At 40.4% G+C, this 20,588-nt stretch overlaps 3 protein-coding genes across 4 annotated transcripts in view; 2 read left to right on the top strand and 1 right to left on the bottom strand.

The window, feature by feature from the left end:
• LOC145439893 (meprin A subunit beta-like) overlaps positions 1-11,956 on the top strand; it is a 29,297-nt gene extending 17,341 nt beyond the window's left edge. The window contains exons 13-16 of the mRNA XM_080317554.1: positions 4,281-4,505; positions 5,761-5,872; positions 9,318-9,657; positions 11,044-11,956. Of these exons, the coding sequence (XP_080173680.1) occupies positions 4,281-4,505; positions 5,761-5,872; positions 9,318-9,657; positions 11,044-11,158 (792 nt within the window). The 3' untranslated portion in view covers positions 11,159-11,956. The remainder of the gene's footprint in view (positions 1-4,280; positions 4,506-5,760; positions 5,873-9,317; positions 9,658-11,043) is intronic.
• Positions 1-20,588, bottom strand: part of LOC145439906 (peptidyl-prolyl cis-trans isomerase-like) — a 362,730-nt gene that overhangs the window by 105,556 nt on the left and 236,586 nt on the right. The gene's annotated exons all lie outside the window — the stretch shown is intronic.
• The window catches only part of LOC145439892 (meprin A subunit beta-like), a 233,110-nt gene that overhangs the window by 34,864 nt on the left and 177,658 nt on the right, over positions 1-20,588 (top strand). The gene's annotated exons all lie outside the window — the stretch shown is intronic.

The raw sequence follows: 20,588 nt of genomic DNA, 5'->3' as shown, positions 1-20,588 counted from the left end.
TCATACAGAAAAAATTTCTTTACACTTCGCTCGATTTACTGTTGTTAGTTCGCAGATATCCGAGACCACTGTGTTGGGTGCTATAGCCAATAAGCGAAACACGTGGAGTAGTCGTTAATACACTTGATCATGTAAATGCGCCGACAACTGTATTACACAAAGTGGTTGGAATTCATAATAAGATTTGTCCAACATTGATTGCTCCGAAAAAAGACCGTCAGATACCGTTGGGATGCTTTAGTGCAGAGGTCTCAAACACGCGGCCCGCGGGCCGCATGCGGCCCGCCAGATCATTTTGTGCGGCCCGCGACGACATTTTAGATTTTTGATAATTTGAAAATATTTTAGTGTCACATATATCTTTTCAGGTTATAAGGTCAAAATCCCCTCTTAAATTGCCCTGAAAGCCTGAAACTATTCATCAAATTCACTATCGCATCAATTGCAAACACTACCATGCAGTGGAAGATTCACTGTTTCGCCACATTTCCAATTCATGATGACGAAACCTGACCCTTAGAAGATTCGTGACTGAAATTTTCGAGTTGGACTTGGACGCGACCTTTCTTAGAATTACTTAGACTCGGGCTAACTCGATGGCAAAATGAAAATGACTCGAGTGGACTCGGGGTGACTCGGAATGCCGTGAATTTGTTAGAACCACGGATGCAACAAACTAATCGCATATCAGGGGAATAGTCATAGATCAGAATGTCGCAGCTTGGTATTTCGCTAACTAAGCAAGTAGTTATTGCAACCATTGGCAATCTGTCAGTTACATCTATGGTCGCTAAACCATGTTATTAGGGCCACTTACAGGTACCGAGTACCGTAGTGGTACGCTCCAACGCTGTAACAACAATGGGCCGTTCGGCGTTCCGACATTTCAATCACTAGGACACATTAATCAATATATTTAGAGTATATTTATATTTGTTTCTGCTCCCATATTTGAAGATATTTGGCCATGAGATTAATAGCCTACTTATCAGAAGTATACCCGAATCCTGGATTGGAATTACAATGCTCAACCTAAAAATGTTTTGATATCAGATCAGTCTCTATTACCAATCTGTTAAATTAAAAATATTCATAGTAGCACCAAAATTATAACCCGATAGCTTTTATGATGGCATCATACATTTGTCTGCCCATATGGTGTCTATATGTTATAATTAATATATATCAAGTACAACAACAATTGTATTCAAATAGTTATAAATGTGATGATTCTTTTCTTTCCAGGCCTAAATTTATACAAGAGTAAATCACATTTTGACGATGTGTGTTTACTGAGAGTCTGCTGGATCGGTTCACTTTCAATAGGCATAAAGTACTCCGAGTAATAGCTAGGGCCCCAAAGGGGCCTGGCTGCCCATCCAATAAGTCGCTGCTGAAGAGATTCGGCGTCCTAAACATAGAAGATATGCGGAAACTAGAAATCGCCAAGATTATGTATCAGTTTCACTGCGGTCGTTGCCCCGAATATTTCAATGACTTCTTTACCTCTGAATCAAAAGCGCACAAGTACAACACACGCGCGTCCACGTCGTCCAAATATCATATGATCGACCGAAAAGATCATCGCTCTATCAAATATGCCGGACCTGATGTGTGGAACAGTATCCCGCCGGCCATCCGACAGTCGACGAGCATGTCCACATTCAAGTCGAAATACAAGCAATTACTACTAAATAAATACAGTCCATCCTCAAGATTACGGGACCACGACTGACCTATCGATCTCGCTTCCCATGACATGCCGCCCTATTTCTTGTCGCTCTCTTTTTCTATACTATCTTCTTCACTTTCATTCAGTGTGCATGCCTCCTCTTTACATCGCCTAGGCCGAGGTGGGTGTCAGATTCCATAGACTACTCCTTGTCGCTTCGACATCTTCCTGTCTTTTCATTGTATCGCATTTTTTGTGGTGTATTGAACTGATAAAATTGCTAATAAACCAATGATGATGATGATGATGATAGGACAATTCATTCCCGCCAAATAAGGCCTACATGGAAAGACATAGAATACCGCTATAAATGCTGCGGCCCGCGGCGTCGTCAAAACGGGAAAACTGGCCCGCGAGCATATTTGAGTTTGAGACCTCTGCTTTAGTGCATATGGGTGTAAAACGAGTGGGTACGGAACTATGAAACACATGTAACTCGAGGCCAACCTCTCTCGTTCCGCGACACACAAAGACATTATAAGCTTTGGCTAAATACGCCTGGGTAAAGGGAGGTGCCAAAAATATCGGCGGCGATAAAAGCTTAGCCAAAATTTACCGTCGCTGGTTGGCAAAAAAACTACGATACTGATATGTCTGGTTGTCGAAATAGCCGACACCGAATAGTCCCGTCCATACAATCTGGGAAAACAGTAGTACAAATGCTATGAGACCCCAAGAGGAAAATATAATGCACTCAAAATTGAAATGACGTGCGGCAGATATGTATCATAGAGCAGCGTCGCGTAGTACAATTGTTGTCTGGGCGTTCTTTGTGTCAGACATCCCCGTAAAAGCGTATATCGTAAAACTAATATTAAAAATACATTCTTTTTGATGTGTTAGGCTTGGGTCGCGAGATGCCACTAAAACTCAGATTTGGGTCGCGGTCTAAAAAATTTAAGAAACACTGTGTTAAATGAAAGATGACTTTTAATCTGTCACATTGTAAATCCATGGGTGGAAAACAGGTGTGCTTATCAGATTTCAACTAGAGTGAAAATCGGGTAAACTACACTTTCAGATAGTAAATTATTCTGCACACCCTCATAATGGCTGAACGAACATGAGTGAAATACATCAATCCTTATTGAGATACAGTAGACTCCGCTTAATTCGGACACTCCCGGTCCGCTCAGTTATGGTCAAAACAGCATCATCCGAATCAAGCGAAAATTTAATCGTTCGTTTCATGGTCAATCCTAAAGGCGGACAACGGCATCCAAATACTGTACTTCTACGTAATATATGAATTTCAGCTGTGCTATACTGTGGTAATTGGCACTGGACACATAAACCGCAAAAGAGTAATATCTTCAGGTTAGCTGAATTGCACGGTATCTTGATGGCAAACTATTTAACAAATTCGGTATAATTTAATAATATGTAACACAAACATATAGCAGTAACTCTTAACTGTGCACTAATTCTGCAAATACAGCTCCAAGTCAGCAAGCAGCAAGAGCTGAAACTGTAATTTTCATGTCATAAAACAGTAGCAATGAAAAGTAAAAAGCTTACAGCTGGGCAGAAAAGCATTTATGGATAAGATGAGCGCTATTTTACCGAAGTAAAAGCTACTGTGAATCTGCTATACGGTCTTATATGAGTCAATTGTCGATTGTTGCCGCCTGGATCGTTATTGTTTTACCACAACCAATGACATTGCGTTAAAACGGATGAAGTATTGTGTTATAACCCAACGATGAGATTCATATTGAAATGAACCCTAATATTTTCTGCTGACTTTCGTCAATTTTTCGCACATACAGGATTATCCAACAAATCTCGCCCCGTTTTTGCGAAAAATTATCTACATGACACATTTCGCGTTTCATGTGGGTGCCTTGGAGTTAACTTATATCAAAATACGTCAACCAAATTTGTTTCAACAAAAGGAATTCGTGTATCCTCTAAAATGCTACGTTGAGATCAAGCGGCCTCTTCGTCTAATTCATTCGAAATTTCATGCCGGTGACGTCATATTTTGTTATACGATTGTTGATATACAATGTTCTTTCCAATTCTCTGATAGTTGCTGACGATTACCCGTGACGAGTGTCAGTCGAAAATATGCAGGATAATTTCAATATGAATATTTATTCAATTGTATACTGGAGTTCTGTACTTCCTAGTCAGAAGCTCTTTTTATGGTGAGAATTTCGAACCTGTGCCTGAATTAACTGGAGATTTTTCCGAATTAACATGAGTTTTTTTCGTGAAAATTTTTCTTCTGTTCCGTTCTCGAGCATTTTGGCAGCAAATAGCGGTTGTCGGAGTATCTTGTGTCCGAACTTGGTGTATTTGACTCATTTCCATGCATTCGAAGGGTGTATAAACACAATCCGGTAACTGAAAGTACGGTTTACCTAATTTACACCCTACGCATGGGAAAAATCGGGGAAATGCACTATTTTCGTTTACGGTGTACGACTGCAATCTCTGATAAGGTGTACGACCGCAATCTCTGATTCAATTTATTTATAACTGGGTCTGTTTTAACTGGTTACCTTTATCGCTTTGTCGTTTTCATGTGTTTTATATCCCACAGCTCTATCCACGAGGCACTAATTCGGCCGAAACAGGATATATGTCCGCGTTTTTCGGACTTGTTCAAGGACCCAATGATGATACTCTGGATTGGCCGTTCTGCAACAAATACATCCGACTTATGGTCGTCGATCAGAACAACAACCCTCTCCATGCTATGAGCAAGTCGTCCGAGTTTCTAACAAGTCAAAGTGTGGGAGGGGATTTATGGAACAAGCCCACATCGGTACGTATCTGACCACTGCGCTCGATGTGGTCTCAAAATCTTGGCACCAGCCAATTTCTTCAGAATTAGTTTTAAATTGCAGCGATGAGAATACAAAATATTCCCCATAACACGCGTGTCATCTCCTTGGTGACGAGGTTACTCGTCGTCGCTACTAAACGCTTTTTGAATTTTATGACACCTATCTCATCGCCGTCGCAGTTTCTTGACGCGAACTCTATTTTACAGTTCCATTTCTCTAGGTATCACGTGGAAAAAATAATCTACGTCACACACTATGCTTCTACAAAATGCAAAAGCACAAATTCCCATCCAAAAATGGCTACTACCAAAATCTTTTTCACGCTCTCAACTTTAATTTGAAACCATATCATATCTATGGCGCAGTGCCCGTTAAACACATCAAATTCGATTTAAGCGAGCTCTCGTTGCATAATATGATGATATCAAGGTTTCATCATTTTATCAAGGAGTTTATCAAGGCATGTAGTGGGGATTTTGAATTGTAAGTATTTCTGTAGAATTCGTCTTGGGTACACTAGAAAACCAGTCTTCCAAGTTAAACAAAATTATACTTCAGGTCAATGGTTCCTAAATGGAGGCCATTTAGACAAGATAGCGTAATGGTGAAGCATCCGGCTTCTTGATCAGTTGGTCGTGGGTTCAACCAGCAAAATCAGCATCTAGGGCTGAACAACAGTGATATCAGGGACCTAGGTCTAGGTCGTCTAGGTCATCTACATTTTTTATTCATTAGCTATACCCTAATCTCGCGCATTATATATAGGCTTGCTTGAAGTGCTGTTGGACCACGAATAACTTTCCATAACAGAGGTCGAAGCGAGGCCAAAAATGCTGAGAATCACTGTTTGCGTTGTATAGATATAGACGACACGCAAGCTGCGTGACTATAAGGCACGGAGATTTGTGGGAAAAAAAGTACTTTTGACAATCCATGTAACAACCTCTAATAAACATAAAACCACTTTCTGAGCGCTAAAATTCAATGTCGATCAATTATACCGAGTTTTACTTACCAACTTTATGAAAGGCGAGGTAGTCCAAAACTAGCGCCAACTAGAGGAGCTAGTTGTATTTCCTTAGATCAAAGTAAGTATGGCAAGGAAGGCCTACTTCGTTAATGACCGTTATCAACTCAACATCTTTTCATTTTCATTCGGCGAGGCTGTCTATGTGGCGACATTTGCATACTCCATCGGTCCTGCTAGCTTTATTCCTCTCAATTTCCTTCAAGGAAACCAGCGCTGGATATCTCGGATACTCGAACTTCATGAAAACAAGCGACGTGCAAAATAAAAATAACTACCTGAAATTGGATCGCCTGGTTTTCTCGGTCTTGGTTCAAGGTAAGTGATGTAGTAAAATCTGAGCCCGCCCGATATCGTATTTTGAGACGATGCCGATAAAACTGATTTCTGGCACTTTTATCGATAACCTCGATATATTTAGCCGATATGAAATCTCGTATTTCTAGCATTTCCAGCACTTCAGTATATATTTTAATAGTTTTACAGCCATTGCTATGCCTAGGCTCGAAGTAAAATAGAATGGCTGCATCTGACCATCCTGTTAGCCAGCGGTCGGTAACCTATGGCTCGCGAGCCATATATGGCTTTTTTGGGTATAACATATGGCTCTTTGTCAAATATTTTTTTTTACTGAATTGATCAATATTGCAGCAACTTGTTAGTAAATTTTCATCACGACCAGAATAATTATTCTCATGGCCGTATAAGCATGTCTTTTCAGACCTAGGTACTCGGACCCCCTTTTCAAAATCCACAAATTTACGTTAATGTCGCGCCGACGACCAATATCACTCGTGAATTCGACGTACTTGATTCGAAATCTTGGATTGCACGATACGTTGATTGATCAAAGAGAATAGCAAACATGGCTATGCACGTATGGCATATAGCAGTTATCAAATAAATACGCACCGTCTTCCTGAACTACGGCGCGAAATGTACTGCAATGGAAATGATATTTACAGTTACAAACTCGAATTACAAACAACGCCATAGCTATCCACGTTCTTGATTGGTAAGTCGCGTTGTAGTGCCGGCGATAAAATGTAGACGTGTAGCGCAACGTTATCTGTTCCCGCCGAATACTTTGAGAATTGAGAAGTCGATCAGTATTTAGATTTTCGGAATCAGTGCGACCATGGCCATGGTGCCACGCAGTTACATTCAATTAATATCAGTTAATATAGATTCCAAGCTCTTTACGATGAATTGGCCCGCATGTGGCGAAGCTTGGTCCGTATGTACCTTACCTCTCGTTTCGGGCTATATTTTCGAATAATGAATATACTTACCGTCTAATTTTGGGAGGAAAATACTCAAAATTTGGTTATTCATGAACATCGATAGAAAATAGCAACAGTAATTGAAGGTTTCACAATTTTCGTTCACTTATCCTGGCGATAGGTGACGATCTGCCTCACTTGTCTCCCCTGAACCCACGTCACTGATATGTCACTCTTTACATTGGGTATACATTACATACTTACACTGCTGTAGTGATCATGTTTGGATCCACTTACGCATGTGATCATGGGTTCTCGCATTTAAAAGGAGCATCACGACGTAGCTACGTTCTCGTAACTCAAGTTTCGCATGCTCGAATAAGGTAACCAGCATGATTAGTACGAGTTTTTACAGAGAAAATGAGGCGCATAAGACGAATCCCATGCAGTGAGTTTGTATAAGTGCTACCATGACGTCATGAATTTTCAATTGTGATGCAACAGTTGATTGACATGTATGTATGCCTCTTCTGGAGTTAACATGGAAAAAAATTGGCCAATATGGCTCTTCGGTCGAAAAAGGTTTCCGATCCCTGCTGTAAGCTATATTAAATTTATAAATATTCCTAGTCTAGCAGGCGCAGATTACAGTTCTCTGCCTTACAACTACCATGGTGTGTCGACACAAACATTGCTGATGTTCTTTTACCTTCAATAGCTTGACACCGATACTTCATTCAAAGTGTTGTTGTTGATTATTATTTGATTGGCGATAAGAAGGCGAATGGTTTTGTTCTCCATATCCAAAAGAGCATTTAACATCTATGGGTGGACATTACATTTAAAAATTTAAACTCAAATATATGGCTTCGCAGCGAGAACAAATTCCACAACGTATGGAAAAATATGCGCGTCAGTCAACAAGTTCGCTACGGTGAGAGCGATATTCTTTCTCCGACACGTGTCCTCCAGAACTCTTCTCTGGTGTCTGTAATTTCGACATGTCAATAAATAATGGGTGACACTCTCCTCTTGACGGCACGTTGAGCAATTGGCTGAATCTGCTATGCCAAATTTGAATAGGTGCGCTTGTAATCCGCAATGTCCGGTTTGTAGTCGGAACAAAATCGCTTGATACCATTTCGGTAGTCCATTCACGTCTGCTCTGTGGTAAACGGTTGGAAAACATTCCTTATATTGTTGTGCCTTGTCCGATTGGGAATATCGGTTATTCCATAGTTCGACGCACGCCTTCCGACGCGAAGCAGCGATGTCTAGTACGGAATGTTTGAATCCCTTCGTTTGCGAACTGGCTTGACTCGCTCGTTGTCTGGCCAATTCATCTGCCTTTTCATTCCCAGAAATTTGATAATGACCAGGTATCCAAGCAATAGCGATCTCGTATCCTGCCTCCGATATCCGATGGATCGTTTGTAAAATTGGTGCGATGAGGTGATGCGATAGCCAATAAATATTGTCAATCGCTTGAATTGCGACAAACAGTCCACGAGTATTAGTATATTGGAATTGCTGTTTTCCACAGCCCATTGCAGGGCTAAGCTTATTCCCACCAATTCTGCAGTGAAGAAACTCGATTCTTTTATGATAGTGGTTGCGCCGTTGATGGTTCGCGATACATAAAACGCTGCCGCAGTGCCTGCCGTAGTTTTTGATCAGTCAGTGAAAATTTGCAAGTATCCTGGGAATCTTCTACAGATATGTCCATTGATTAGCGGTAACAATGAGGTGCATTGTTCAAACTGCAGACTCGTCAATGTTAAATCTATACGTGCTCGACGCAACGTCCAAGGTGGGTGGGGTATTTTACTCAACTGCAACAGAGCACAGCCATTTTCGTCGCGATTCGGTCGATATGAAATTTGATGGAAGCAAGCGAATTGTTTCCTTTTCGGCCATTGTTCCTCCCACGATGTGTGGAGAAGCTGCTCTCGCCACGGGTGCTGCAGATCAGATTTCACCTAGGATCTGAATTTCATACATAAATACCTGTGTCATACCAATACTTCATTCAAAGTGTGATATTGTCTGAATATGATCGGAGAAGCGATAACAATCGGTCGAGGGCTAATTACAGTGTACATTTATTGATATTATACAATATATCGACAAGATAGTGTAATGGTGGCGCGTAAGGCTTCTTGATATGTCTGGTTTCAATCCTCGGCGGCGCCAGACCGAGGATCTCATCATTAAAACGGGTATCCGTGGTTTGTAGGGGTGGTTCTAATTATTCGGAAATAACACATAATGAAATATGCGTTTCCTTCATTTTCAACTTTTCTTGTGCATAGCACTGATTTTGTGTGGGTGGGGATTGTGTCATTGGTGCGTATTTGAAGAGTGCGTACAAAGCTGGTTATGCGCCTGCTGTGTCTAGCGGCATATGCAGATCATACTCGCATGGTGTGCATATGCACATATCGTGTGTATGATTAATGATTATCTTGAGTCGGTGCATATGCCGCACAGCATGAAGGACAAAACTATGTAACTTCCTCTTTTTATTCCTATTATTGTAGACATGAATTCGGTTAACAACGAAGTGTGCACTGGGAGCTTCACCAGGACTGTTGACTCTCCTGCCATTCCGATGAAGTTGAGCGCTGGAGAGGCTAACATTTTCGACGTGCCCGATATATCTAACGATCGCAACCGCGACGACGACGAAGATGACTGCGATGACAATGAGCATGATAACAACGACGAACCGGACTACGACGGTTATATGTCCGTCGGAGCGGCGGTTGGTTTGGCATTGGGTATCGCTCTCCTTGTGATCTTGGCAATGTTGGCGGTGATGCGCCACATGAGCAAATCTCACAAGAAACAACTAAAGGCTCTTCAGAGCACCGTAGTTGCGTAAGTCGCATTTATTCTAGACTTTATAGCAAAGCTTGGCGAAGTCGAGTAGGCCTACTAGAGTGACCCGATTCAAAATCGTCAAAATCGAGTATTACGTTTCGCGTCGAGTCGAGTGTTCGAGCGTCACTTATTAATGACCTTTTAACAGTATGAATGACGCGGAAATTTAAAATATGTACCTTTTAGGCGATCCCGAAGAATATAATATCAGTTCTACTTCATATGAAAGATAATAATCTGCTTTCTTTTGACCATATCTATTTTATCGCGCTTATGACAATGGTGTGGGACGTGGGATGATCACGACTCGACAGATATGACATTTCCACTAACGTACGTAGCTTTATACTGCATATTGCTATGCTGCATAACGACCAATGGAATTGAAAAATGAATCCACAGGGGAAATGGTATCGAAACTTTAATTCATGTTGTTGAATGAACTCTTAGAGGCAAGGAGAGTATAATATCAACGTTCGAAAAATCATCTCTCACTACTCGACTCGAATTATTCTGCTCAGCCTTGTAGGACGCCTTATAACTGCAGACGTTTTATTTTTATTTTTTAGAATCTCTTTTAATTTCAGTATTTTATTCTTAACAGCGGGCAATTAATAAGTTGTGTGTAGTTTCTTGAGTAAATTAAGCATTCTATTAAAACAATTCCCGGCCCGTCAAGCCATGTCTGAGATTGAATGAAGACCAGGCTCCAACAAAGTCACAAGTCTAGTCGAGTCATTTTAAATTCACCACCGAGTCAAGTCCGAGTCCACGTCATCGAGCAGAGGGTCGAGTCCGAGTCATGGTGTAATGTGATTGCATTTACTGCTCAGTTTCGAGTTAAAGTCTTGTTAAAACCACTTTTTATAACTCTGTTTGGTGATATCGAATGGTTCGGATATAAAATATACTAATTTAATCACTTTTAACAGTTTTTGGTCGCATTTTCAAGTACCAGTACCAATAAGCGAAATACCAACAGTATGGTGACTTCGCTAGCCTTCGAGATTACAATGAAATCTCGGTCTTGGCCGTCGGAGTCTCGATTGATTCATATGACTTGGTCCGAGTCATGCGCACTGACTCATGTCCAAGTCGAGTCAATGAGCAGATTGACTCGAGTCGAGTGGAGTCATTTCCGTATTTTGGAAAAATGACTCGAGTCATGTCGAGTCATCAGAAAATCGCGACTCGAGTCATTTGAATCCCGAGGAAGACAATGTAGCCAGAAATCATAGTCTTCAACTCGTATCAGAAATCAGGACATCAGTAAAGATCAGTATGTTACTTAACAGAGATTCCAATCTATGGCAGATGTAAACTGTGTCATTATATGAGTGTAGGAAAGAGCCTATTCAAACCAAGACTGTTCTCTTCTCGCAGGCATCCTCAACTCACCAGTCAGCCTCAATCCTCCAGTCATCCTCAATCCGGCAGCCCGCCGTCATACTCTGCCTCTCAAGTTCATTTCGAGAAGCTACCAGCACCTGAAGTTTAGTGTGAGCGTGTGCAATGTAGACATAGGTTATTTATCGTTTTGCAAGTAATTCTGTGTGAAACGCGAATATTTGCGAATCCATTTGATGCATTTGACGTAAAATTCCATTTGACAGTCCTTGCCTATCGCCTCTTTCCTTGGAGGATTCAGGGAATAAGTAGTGCATTGTCTCTCTTATAAAAAGTCATGTCGATCGTGGATTTTTGTTGGTCATTTCATTTTGTTACAGACTTAGCGACGTGTGTGATATGTATATGTCTATAAATATCAAAGTTCCCAACCATGGATCCATCGAAGGCATGGAATGCGACGAAATTCGTTCCTGAGTGTGGCACAAACGATCTCTGAAACATAAACACACTGCTTACTGAAAGCTATTCGTACAGCCAATGCTTGATTGCGGTTTACGTGATGCTATTGATGCTACTTTCCACTCTCTCATGCATCGGCTCGCGATTCATCGGGTCTTTAGCTGCCGACTTGTAGCTCGGCTCACTGTGATTTCTGGGCTTTTCAGTCACTGCAACTGCAGTGAGGTCGGCGATGAGGAGCAAATGAAGCTTGTGGAAGTAGGCTTGACATCCTGCCTTCTTACTCTGCATTCCCAAGCCTTCCTGTCCTTTGCGTTGGAAGGAAATGAATGGAAAGATCTGTACTTTGCCAGTTCATTGCCATTGGTGGCACTGCATTCATAAACACAGCAGAATTTCGGCATTATATATTTTAGTATATGTTACTAAATATTTTATTTCCTTCCCTAATTTTATTATTGATGAAGAAATAAACATTCAACTGTAATCTTGTCGTTTTTATACAGTCTACACGGCTATAGGAATACATCGTAGTGTTAACTATAGGCTTAGGTAAATGCAGCGTCCTCCGTTGCTGCGCCGTATCCATGGCCATTGTCTCTCGACCAATCAGCGTAAAGTTTGGTTTACGGCCGTATAGAAAACTAAGAAAATTGACTGTCATTGTAATGATTAGCACATTCTGGATGGAATAAGAGGTGCTGTCCAATAGCCAAATTACAAGCAGTAACATGGATCATAATCACGCAGTGTGTCATCAGACTGCGATGATGGAGTTGGAGAAACATTAGTTATTCTAATTTGCCGTGGGACATGCTGGTAAATTTTTTGCTGCAAGCCAATGATATATATACAATGATTGGAAACTGCCACGCCCCTTAACGCTATAAGATAGATTCCCGGCGAAATCAGTCCGTCGCGGGATATGCTTGAGTAGAGGTCTGGGATTGCGTATGTCGACTGTGGGGGGAGTGCTGTAATCGACCTTTCTGGCGTACTAATTCACTGATTTTCCCCAATTGGTTTAGTTTTTGTTGGATTCTTGAGCATAGTGAGGCAGTGCTGCATACTAGGAAGTAATATAACTTTAACAATGCACATTTATCAAAGTACCGACTAGCTGTGAGGCATTTTAGCATCGGTTGCAACCATGCATGTACGACACAGCCTAAAAAATTAAATGATACTGTGGGTGAGCGTGGAGAGAAGGGTTTATTACGATAATTGTGTGAGCAACTAAATTGTTTTATATAGTATATATTGTAATATTGTGGGGACGAATTCACCAAGGGCCGAGTTCACTGGCAACCATAGTATCAGTCAGGGATATCTAGACTAGCCTAGATATCCCTGGTATCAGTATAGCGATTGTACCTTCATAATATAAAATCGGAACTAACCGGAAACTGTCATTGTACTGATTGGTAAAATGCTAACATATATAACTTTTTACCGGGTCAGGCCGTTGAATCCACATCAATGATGAGAATCGGCATTGTTCCAAACAATATTCCATCGGCAAAACAATGCAGTAGAATGACATTGAGGATAATCACTCCATAGTTGGTATTGTTCACATCGACCTGGCGTAATATGTCGTACTCCTCTCAATAGTTGAATCTTTCACACCGGGGTGTCCGAAAGCGTCTACCAATGCCCATTTATTCAAAATATACCTGGTAAACGTTTTGGCACTTCTTTGATATAAACTACACGTTGTGAAGTGTTCCCCATGAATTGCCTGTAAACCTTGAAAATTAACAAGGAGTACTCGTTAAGATTGATAGCTGGAAGGATTGTACAAAATAGATGATTTATGCATTTGCGAGCAACATTCTATGGCGTCTTATTCATTGAAAGGTTAGGAAATGATTTTGTAACCTTCGTCATTGTATATAGTGTGTACGTCTATGGTATTTTATGTATAACCTTCCTAGCTTTTCACTATTTGCATCACGCTTTATGTCCTGAGCATGAACATCAACTTGCATTTGTATGTGCTGCTGCCTCAAATACCCAGGTTATTTTTCCAGCAATGTAACTCCACAATCCTCCAATGCAAAATCTCTCTCTTGAATATGCACATTGCTCATATATATTGCATATGCGGTAGTACGGAAAATACTTGACGGATTGAATATTTAACTTGATTTCAATTGTAGTTGACTGGCAAAACTGTGACATAACAAATTCCCATTCTGTAAATGTCTAATGCATAAATTTTTTACAGGACCGTTAACATTTTTTATAAATTATAGTCCATTCTAACTTTCAAGAAAAGATTGTTCGTGTATTGAAACAGCCGCAAAGCAAGCCACAACCGCGAGGAAATTGAAAAGAATTTAGGGATCTTAATAAAAGTGCAAATCATTATCTTATGGGATTCTGGCACGCCGGGCCGTCCATGAGAAGCAACCATGTCATGTTCCACTCTGCTTCAGACATTGAGATATTTCCAAAGATTGTAGTCAAAATGAATAATACTTTGACGATTGGTGCCGGATTGGATTGATACTCATTGGATCGATTGATGCAGAGAAAAATTGTCTTGCTGAAAGACTATGCATATTATTCGAGTGCGAGAGGTGAAGAGATGGACACTACAATGCAATCTGTGGATAATTTCGTGTGCCTTGTGAATATGACAACCAAGTTCAGCTACAACTGCCATTTAAAGCCATATTGCATTCCAGATAATATTGCTTCACTTGTACTAGCTGGAAAAAGATATGCTGCTACTGCAAAACTGGAGATATTCTTATGCCGCAGAAACAGCAACGAAATTCGTGAGCAGGGAAGCTTACCAAAGAGACAAGAAAACAACAATGATAAATTTGATACGGACATTTTTGCCAATCCATCGAGCAGACTACCTCATTATCACCAAGATATTGAGTCTTGATCCGTTATTGGAATTATTTGTAGCCTGATCAGGAAATCTGGCCGTACCTGCGATATGGTAATTTTCAAAGAATAATTGATTTCTAAAGAGGCTTGAAACATACTAGTGTTCAAATGCCATGGTACTTGATGCTTCAATTCCCACCGATGTTCAACGTCATGTAAAATCGCTGCTCTACCATCCAACTGCTGTCCTGTTATTGTCATTAAGAGAAAATAAGAAAGCTCGAAAAAATAACATTTGAGAATGTATATTTTTGTTACGTGACAAGAAACATTGACGTTATCAACTATTAGGCACAGTCATTCGATTGTTCATAATAGCACAGCACAGTTTCATAAATTAGAACAAAAATAGATGCACACAGTACATTTATCGAATGGCTTAAACATAGGTATATCTGATATTGTAATTAGCATAAATATGAAAATCCCTTTTTGCTACATATTTACTTGACTTAAATGCTTTCCGTTGACTAGGATTTTGGTTCTTGTTATTCTGAATTTTGATGACAACAAGTCTGACATGGTAACAAAAGTTGTTTATGCAGTTTTCAAGTGTTATAGTAAATGAAATATCCATACCCTGTATAAAATTCTCAATGATATTATGGTGTTGGTATCCTCATTGGAATTTTGTCACGACTAGTATCAGAGCATTTAGGAGTCCATGAAGAGGTGAGGTATTTAAGCTGTTCAAAATCCTGCTTCTGTAATACCCATCCGATGACACATTGTTATGATGCCCGGATTCGATCAACTTCTTCCACGATCACCTCGACCGTTGAGGGAATAGATGGTTATGTGTAAGTTCGGAAATTTGTTGAGTGAAGGAGAATGTTGGATAGTCTCTATTCCGTCCCATTCTCCGAAGTCACCATCTTCCAAGTCAACTATGATTGTAAGAGTTGACAAACTGGACATGGACAACATTACAATTTAATGACTATACAAAGTACATGCTGTGAACAATCATTTATATATCATTGGCTGTGCATTGTGCACAAGTCTATCAAACCTGACATGGACAGTGGCAGGCACTTTCTACCTATTGTGGGTCGCTCTTGCGCACACATACACTTATAAGATATACCATCATAGCATGGTAAATTGTACTCATGAAGTAGTTTGAAAAAGTAGGTTAAGACCAGGTTTTGCAGACGTTTCTTAGTCAAAAGGATATTGAAATCTACTTGTTGAAGCAGAAAATGAACGGTCGGAAAAGTACTCGAGTAGTATGAAGAAATGAGTTGGACTATACTTTGTATACGTCTGTTAGTCAATTGTATACTGTATCTACAAGCTGCTGACGATTACTCCTGATAAGTATCAAACAAAAATATTTTTATTTTTATTCAATTGTATATATGAGCATTCGAATCACAAGATGAATCTCCGTAACAAAGGAATAATGACTATTATTACTTCAAAAACGTGATGCTTTTTGCGATATCCTCAAGTAGGTTTTGCCTACTTTCACAACTTCAGAAGGCCTGACTTCAGAGTCAGTTTTAGAACCTGCCTGAATTGACTTGAAAAAATTAGAAATGACTTCGTGACTTGATTAAAAATTTGCAATGACTTGAAGATAGTGACCTGATCCCAACTCTAGCTCGTACTATGAAGTATCCACCTATATCTGATACTGCGAGACCACCTCCGATCACAATGTTCATCACGTAGGCACACTGGTACATCAGTTTCGTCTGAATATTAAGCCATGCTACTGGTATCGGCCAAAACCTGTACAGTACGCACACATTTCACCTGCAAAAGAGGTCTCGATAAAAAACTTTTCACTACGTTAACGCCAGTTCCTGAAGAAAGATTGCTGGCGAACCGTTTGTTCACATCGATTTCATACCGCTGGTGAAGCATGACTCGCGACGCGCTCAAACGCAGAGCTCACTGGAGTTTCCAATCATTGTATATATATCATTGCTGCAAGCGCTGAGACGTGCGACCTACATACCGACTATCACATCGGCACGTGTATTCATAGACTATGTTGCTTTGATTTGTCGCAGGTAGCACATCCTTTTGCGTTGCAGGCATCAGAGATTTCGTCATGGAGATTATCTGCGGTTCTACCTGTGAAAAACAATGCTTCACTGACGATTTAATCTGGTTTTAGAACCTGTTGGATACTTTACCAATCCACGGAAGATGCAAATAAGAGGACATTTTCTAGATCCGAACGGTTTAGCTTTTCTGAAATCGTTGAGTTTACGATCCATGGTCATTTTAATGATATGATCGGGAACGCTACTCATGATGAGAGTCAGTCGAAAAGCTTTTAGCGAATAAATTTACAATATGAAGGTATTAATTCGCGTTAATGTATATATTGAGAATTATAAATTGAAAGTGTCCTCGGAGGACGCCTAAATCTCGTATTTTTTGGGATTTGCCCTCTTCTCCACTGAAAAGGATTTAAATGCCACGAAAAATGCGACTCCGACGCAGCGAACGTCAGAGTTTCGTAAAAAAATCGTGAGTCGATTCAAAGTGACCTTATTGTTTCAGTGAACACAATATTATCGGTCGAAAATTTTTTCTTGGAGCTTTCAGATCCTCATTTTAGGATCTCAAAATATGATAACCCTATTTTAAAGGGTTAATAGGAGTTTTGGGTAGTGGGGAATGAAGACCCGGGAAAAATCCGAAGTGGGGAATGAAGACAAAAAGGTTGGGAACCACTGCTCTAAGCTGCGCACGTGCGCAAATGCGCAGTGCTGACACAGTCACTGCGCACAGAAAATCCAAGTTGCGCACAAAAAATCCGAAGTGATGACATTTTTTAGTCGTTACGCACTGTTGTATAAGGGTCTGCGCAGTGAGTTGGCGAGTGTGCGCTGACTCGTCAAAAATTAGAGAGAACATTCGGTAGAAGTTGTAGTAGTTTAGAGACTTGAGTCAATATTTACTGAGAAATTGCAGAACTTGCATAATTTATTTCAAAACTGTTTTCTTGAATAAACTCAATATGTAATAAATACGTCAAACATTTGCATACAATAATAACACAGCAGCAACTTCGAGTTTTAATAAAGCAAGGTGCAAAAAAGAAACAGGTTATCCTCGAATTTGAAAAGTTGACTTGATGTCGATTTTGGCCATTGATTTCAAGTGAGCACGCATTTTATATACTGGTAGATGATAAGGCAAAAGATAAAACGAAGCTGATTGCACGCAGAAGCGGCAGATTACAATTGCTTTTTCCTTTTCACTGTTTGGTCTCCGAAACTTAACAACAGAAGTCTCGTTGATGTATTAAAAGTAAAATATTTACTATTCAATGTGTTAGAATTATTTTAGGGGGTTCGACGACAGTTTATAGATAAGGGCAAGGTTAGGAAGGAACTACGGCAAAGAGGGTCAAAGCAGTCAGCATTGGTACTCACGCAGAAGTGAAGACATATCCTTCTACTCAACTACAAGTAATTATAGCTATTTCCAAGAGATTCCGGAACTACTTCAAGTGGAAGTAGAACAGCGGTGGCTTTTGAGGTGGGCAAGGTGGGCGACCACCCGGGCCCCCCTCCTGGTCGAAGGTCCCCCTCTTTGGTCAATCATCAAATCTCTGCATTTGTTAGAAAAGTCCAATATGCCGATAATCACCAAGTCTCTGCATGCGGTAGAGGACTCAGTTTTGATGTAGTCTGTCCTTGAAAGCATGCAATATTAAATATGACCTAATCCGGCGCCTGGCTCAAACTATGACGTAGTATGCTGGCTCATTACTAGGGATGGGCAAAAGTGAGTACCCGAGTGATTTGATACTACACCAGGCAATATGCTTCTAGTCGAGTCGAGTCGAGTAATCGAGTATCACCTATGATGACGTCATAAAAGAATGTAATGCGTCAAAGTTCAAATATGTACATTAAGGGTTGTCTATAATTTGGAAAATCTCAAAAAAGATGCGTATCCATGTCTCATTCTGTAGATTATTGATAAAAAAACGTCACTGAACCTGCAATAAGCTCATAGGAAAGTCCTTAACATTTGTCTAAATGCGTTTGAAAGTAGCTGCTGTAGAGTGGGCGTGTTAGCGACCATAGAACGGGGAGAAGACTAGCAATCACGAAATCTTGTCTCTTGATTGGTTATTCAGCTATGCTTGAATGATCACGACCACAGCGGCTTGCTGATTATGTGCTTCTACTAGTCCAAGGAGACCGCTAACGGCAATGATTCTGTAAGCGCATTGTACATTGGTGATTTAATAATAAAATGAGACATCTGGTCATTGAATGCTTAAGTGTTAAAACTAGGTAACGATAGGTTTAGAGCAACAATAGCCTCTTACATGCATAACAGAGGTAAAACAGCGAATGATTGTGAACTTATAGAACTAAGTATAGATCCAAGAAATACCTATATGATATGCTTGAGATTACGCCAAGTGGTCCTGCTTTTCTGGGTGCAGGTAAGGCATATTAGACATCACCAAACTGGTGCAGCATAACATGTGAGATGGATGCTGGACACAATCCTGCATGCTCAGAAGATATGTGGGCCGACCAGGTAGCTTACATTGGATTTCTGAAGAAAAGTGTAACTACCACACCGCTTCAATCCATCCTTTTTATGTCCGTGTCTGGTTTGATTCAACCATTAGTCGTTATGCAGCCGGTATTGATCCAACATTCATTAAGGACATGCTAAGCAATGCAAGCAAACTGTCTTTTTGCTGGTTCTACCAGCATAATCTGTGCTTTTCTTTAGACCTCTTTGCCCGGCATCATTGAGGTCTTTGACAGCACTTGCGGGCATGATTCATTATGCTGTAAGAATCTGACAAGTGCCAAGCATAAATGACTGATTCATCCAGCACTTACACCATTCAAGACTTCAATTATGTACCACGACAACAGCCTAATAAGATCAGACAAAGTAGTGTGAATGTCAAGCTTTATATTTGTATTCAATGATGGTACATCCCCTCTGAAACTAGAAATTCATTTGCCCCTTGCATAAGCGCCTTTGCACTATTTTTCCGCATGTTTTTGTGCTTTCCATCAATGAAATCAAGGCATTCGGGCTACAACGGCTACCTTCACAATAAGCCATCCAGTCATGTATTTAAAGATACTGTGAAGCAACTGTTCTTGGTTCATCATGTATTTCGTAACTCAACATGTTCTGAATTAATCCTAAATCATTAATTGCGGACCAACCTACAATGCACTTACATAATCACCGCCGTCAGCCGACTCCATGACCAGCTAGTCAACAAGCCGCCAACGTCGTGATCATTGAAGCATAGCAGATTAGCTAATCAAACGCCGTGATTTCGTGATTACTAGTCTGCTTGCCGTTCTATGGTCGCTGACACGCCCACTCTACGGCAGCTACTTTCAAACCCATTTAAACAAATGTTAACGACGTTCCTGTGAGCTTATTGCAGGTTCGTTGACGTTTTTCAACTATAATCTATAGAATGAGACATGGATACGCATAAATTTTGAGATCTTCCAAATTATGGACAACCCTAATGTACATCTACCGTTTATGCCAGAACAAAGAATATATTGCCTCTTATCCATCTCATAAATGATACTTTGGTATTTTTTCGACCATACTGATTTCATTCCACATGATGATGATGCTGTGGGATAATCATGACCTCGAAAATGTGCTACGTCCAGTAACTTTCGTAGTAGGGATGGTGCAAACCTCGAAATGGTCCAGGTTCGTGTGAACGCGAACCTTTTTGAAACGCGAACGCGAACGTGAACCTTATGACGTCACGAGGCGTCATATTGCCCATTCCAACCTTACATTTCAGATCACATAAGTCACAATGCCTAATTAAACACTTGTTGACGTTTTAAACGTCGTAACCAAATGTATAAACTGGAGCAATCAAATGCTATAATAAAACCAATATATTCGGTCGCTTTGTCAACAATTTCGACGAGGACTTACAAGGGAACATAAGCTAAGACTTAACCGCCTAGGCCAGGCCGGACAATGTATTCGGCGTCTGATTATGGCTACATCAGTATTGAGAAGTGTGTAAAACGGGATTCTATACATTCAACCGATATTACCCCATAAACAAGTTATACAGTAGCCAACAGCCGAATCGCAAGGATTTGGTTTCTATGATACAATAAACATATCAAATCAAGATGGACCCCGTACGCCTGCTAGATTTTTTTACATTAGACTGCGATGTATTGTTCATATATATTGTTTGAATAAGCACC

Source organism: Botryllus schlosseri, chromosome 5, assembly GCF_051294905.1.
Source record: "Botryllus schlosseri isolate E-star chromosome 5, Bs_hap1, whole genome shotgun sequence".
NCBI classification, from domain to species: Eukaryota; Metazoa; Chordata; class Ascidiacea; order Stolidobranchia; family Styelidae; genus Botryllus; species Botryllus schlosseri.
This window is presented reverse-complemented; position numbering and strand designations above follow the sequence as displayed.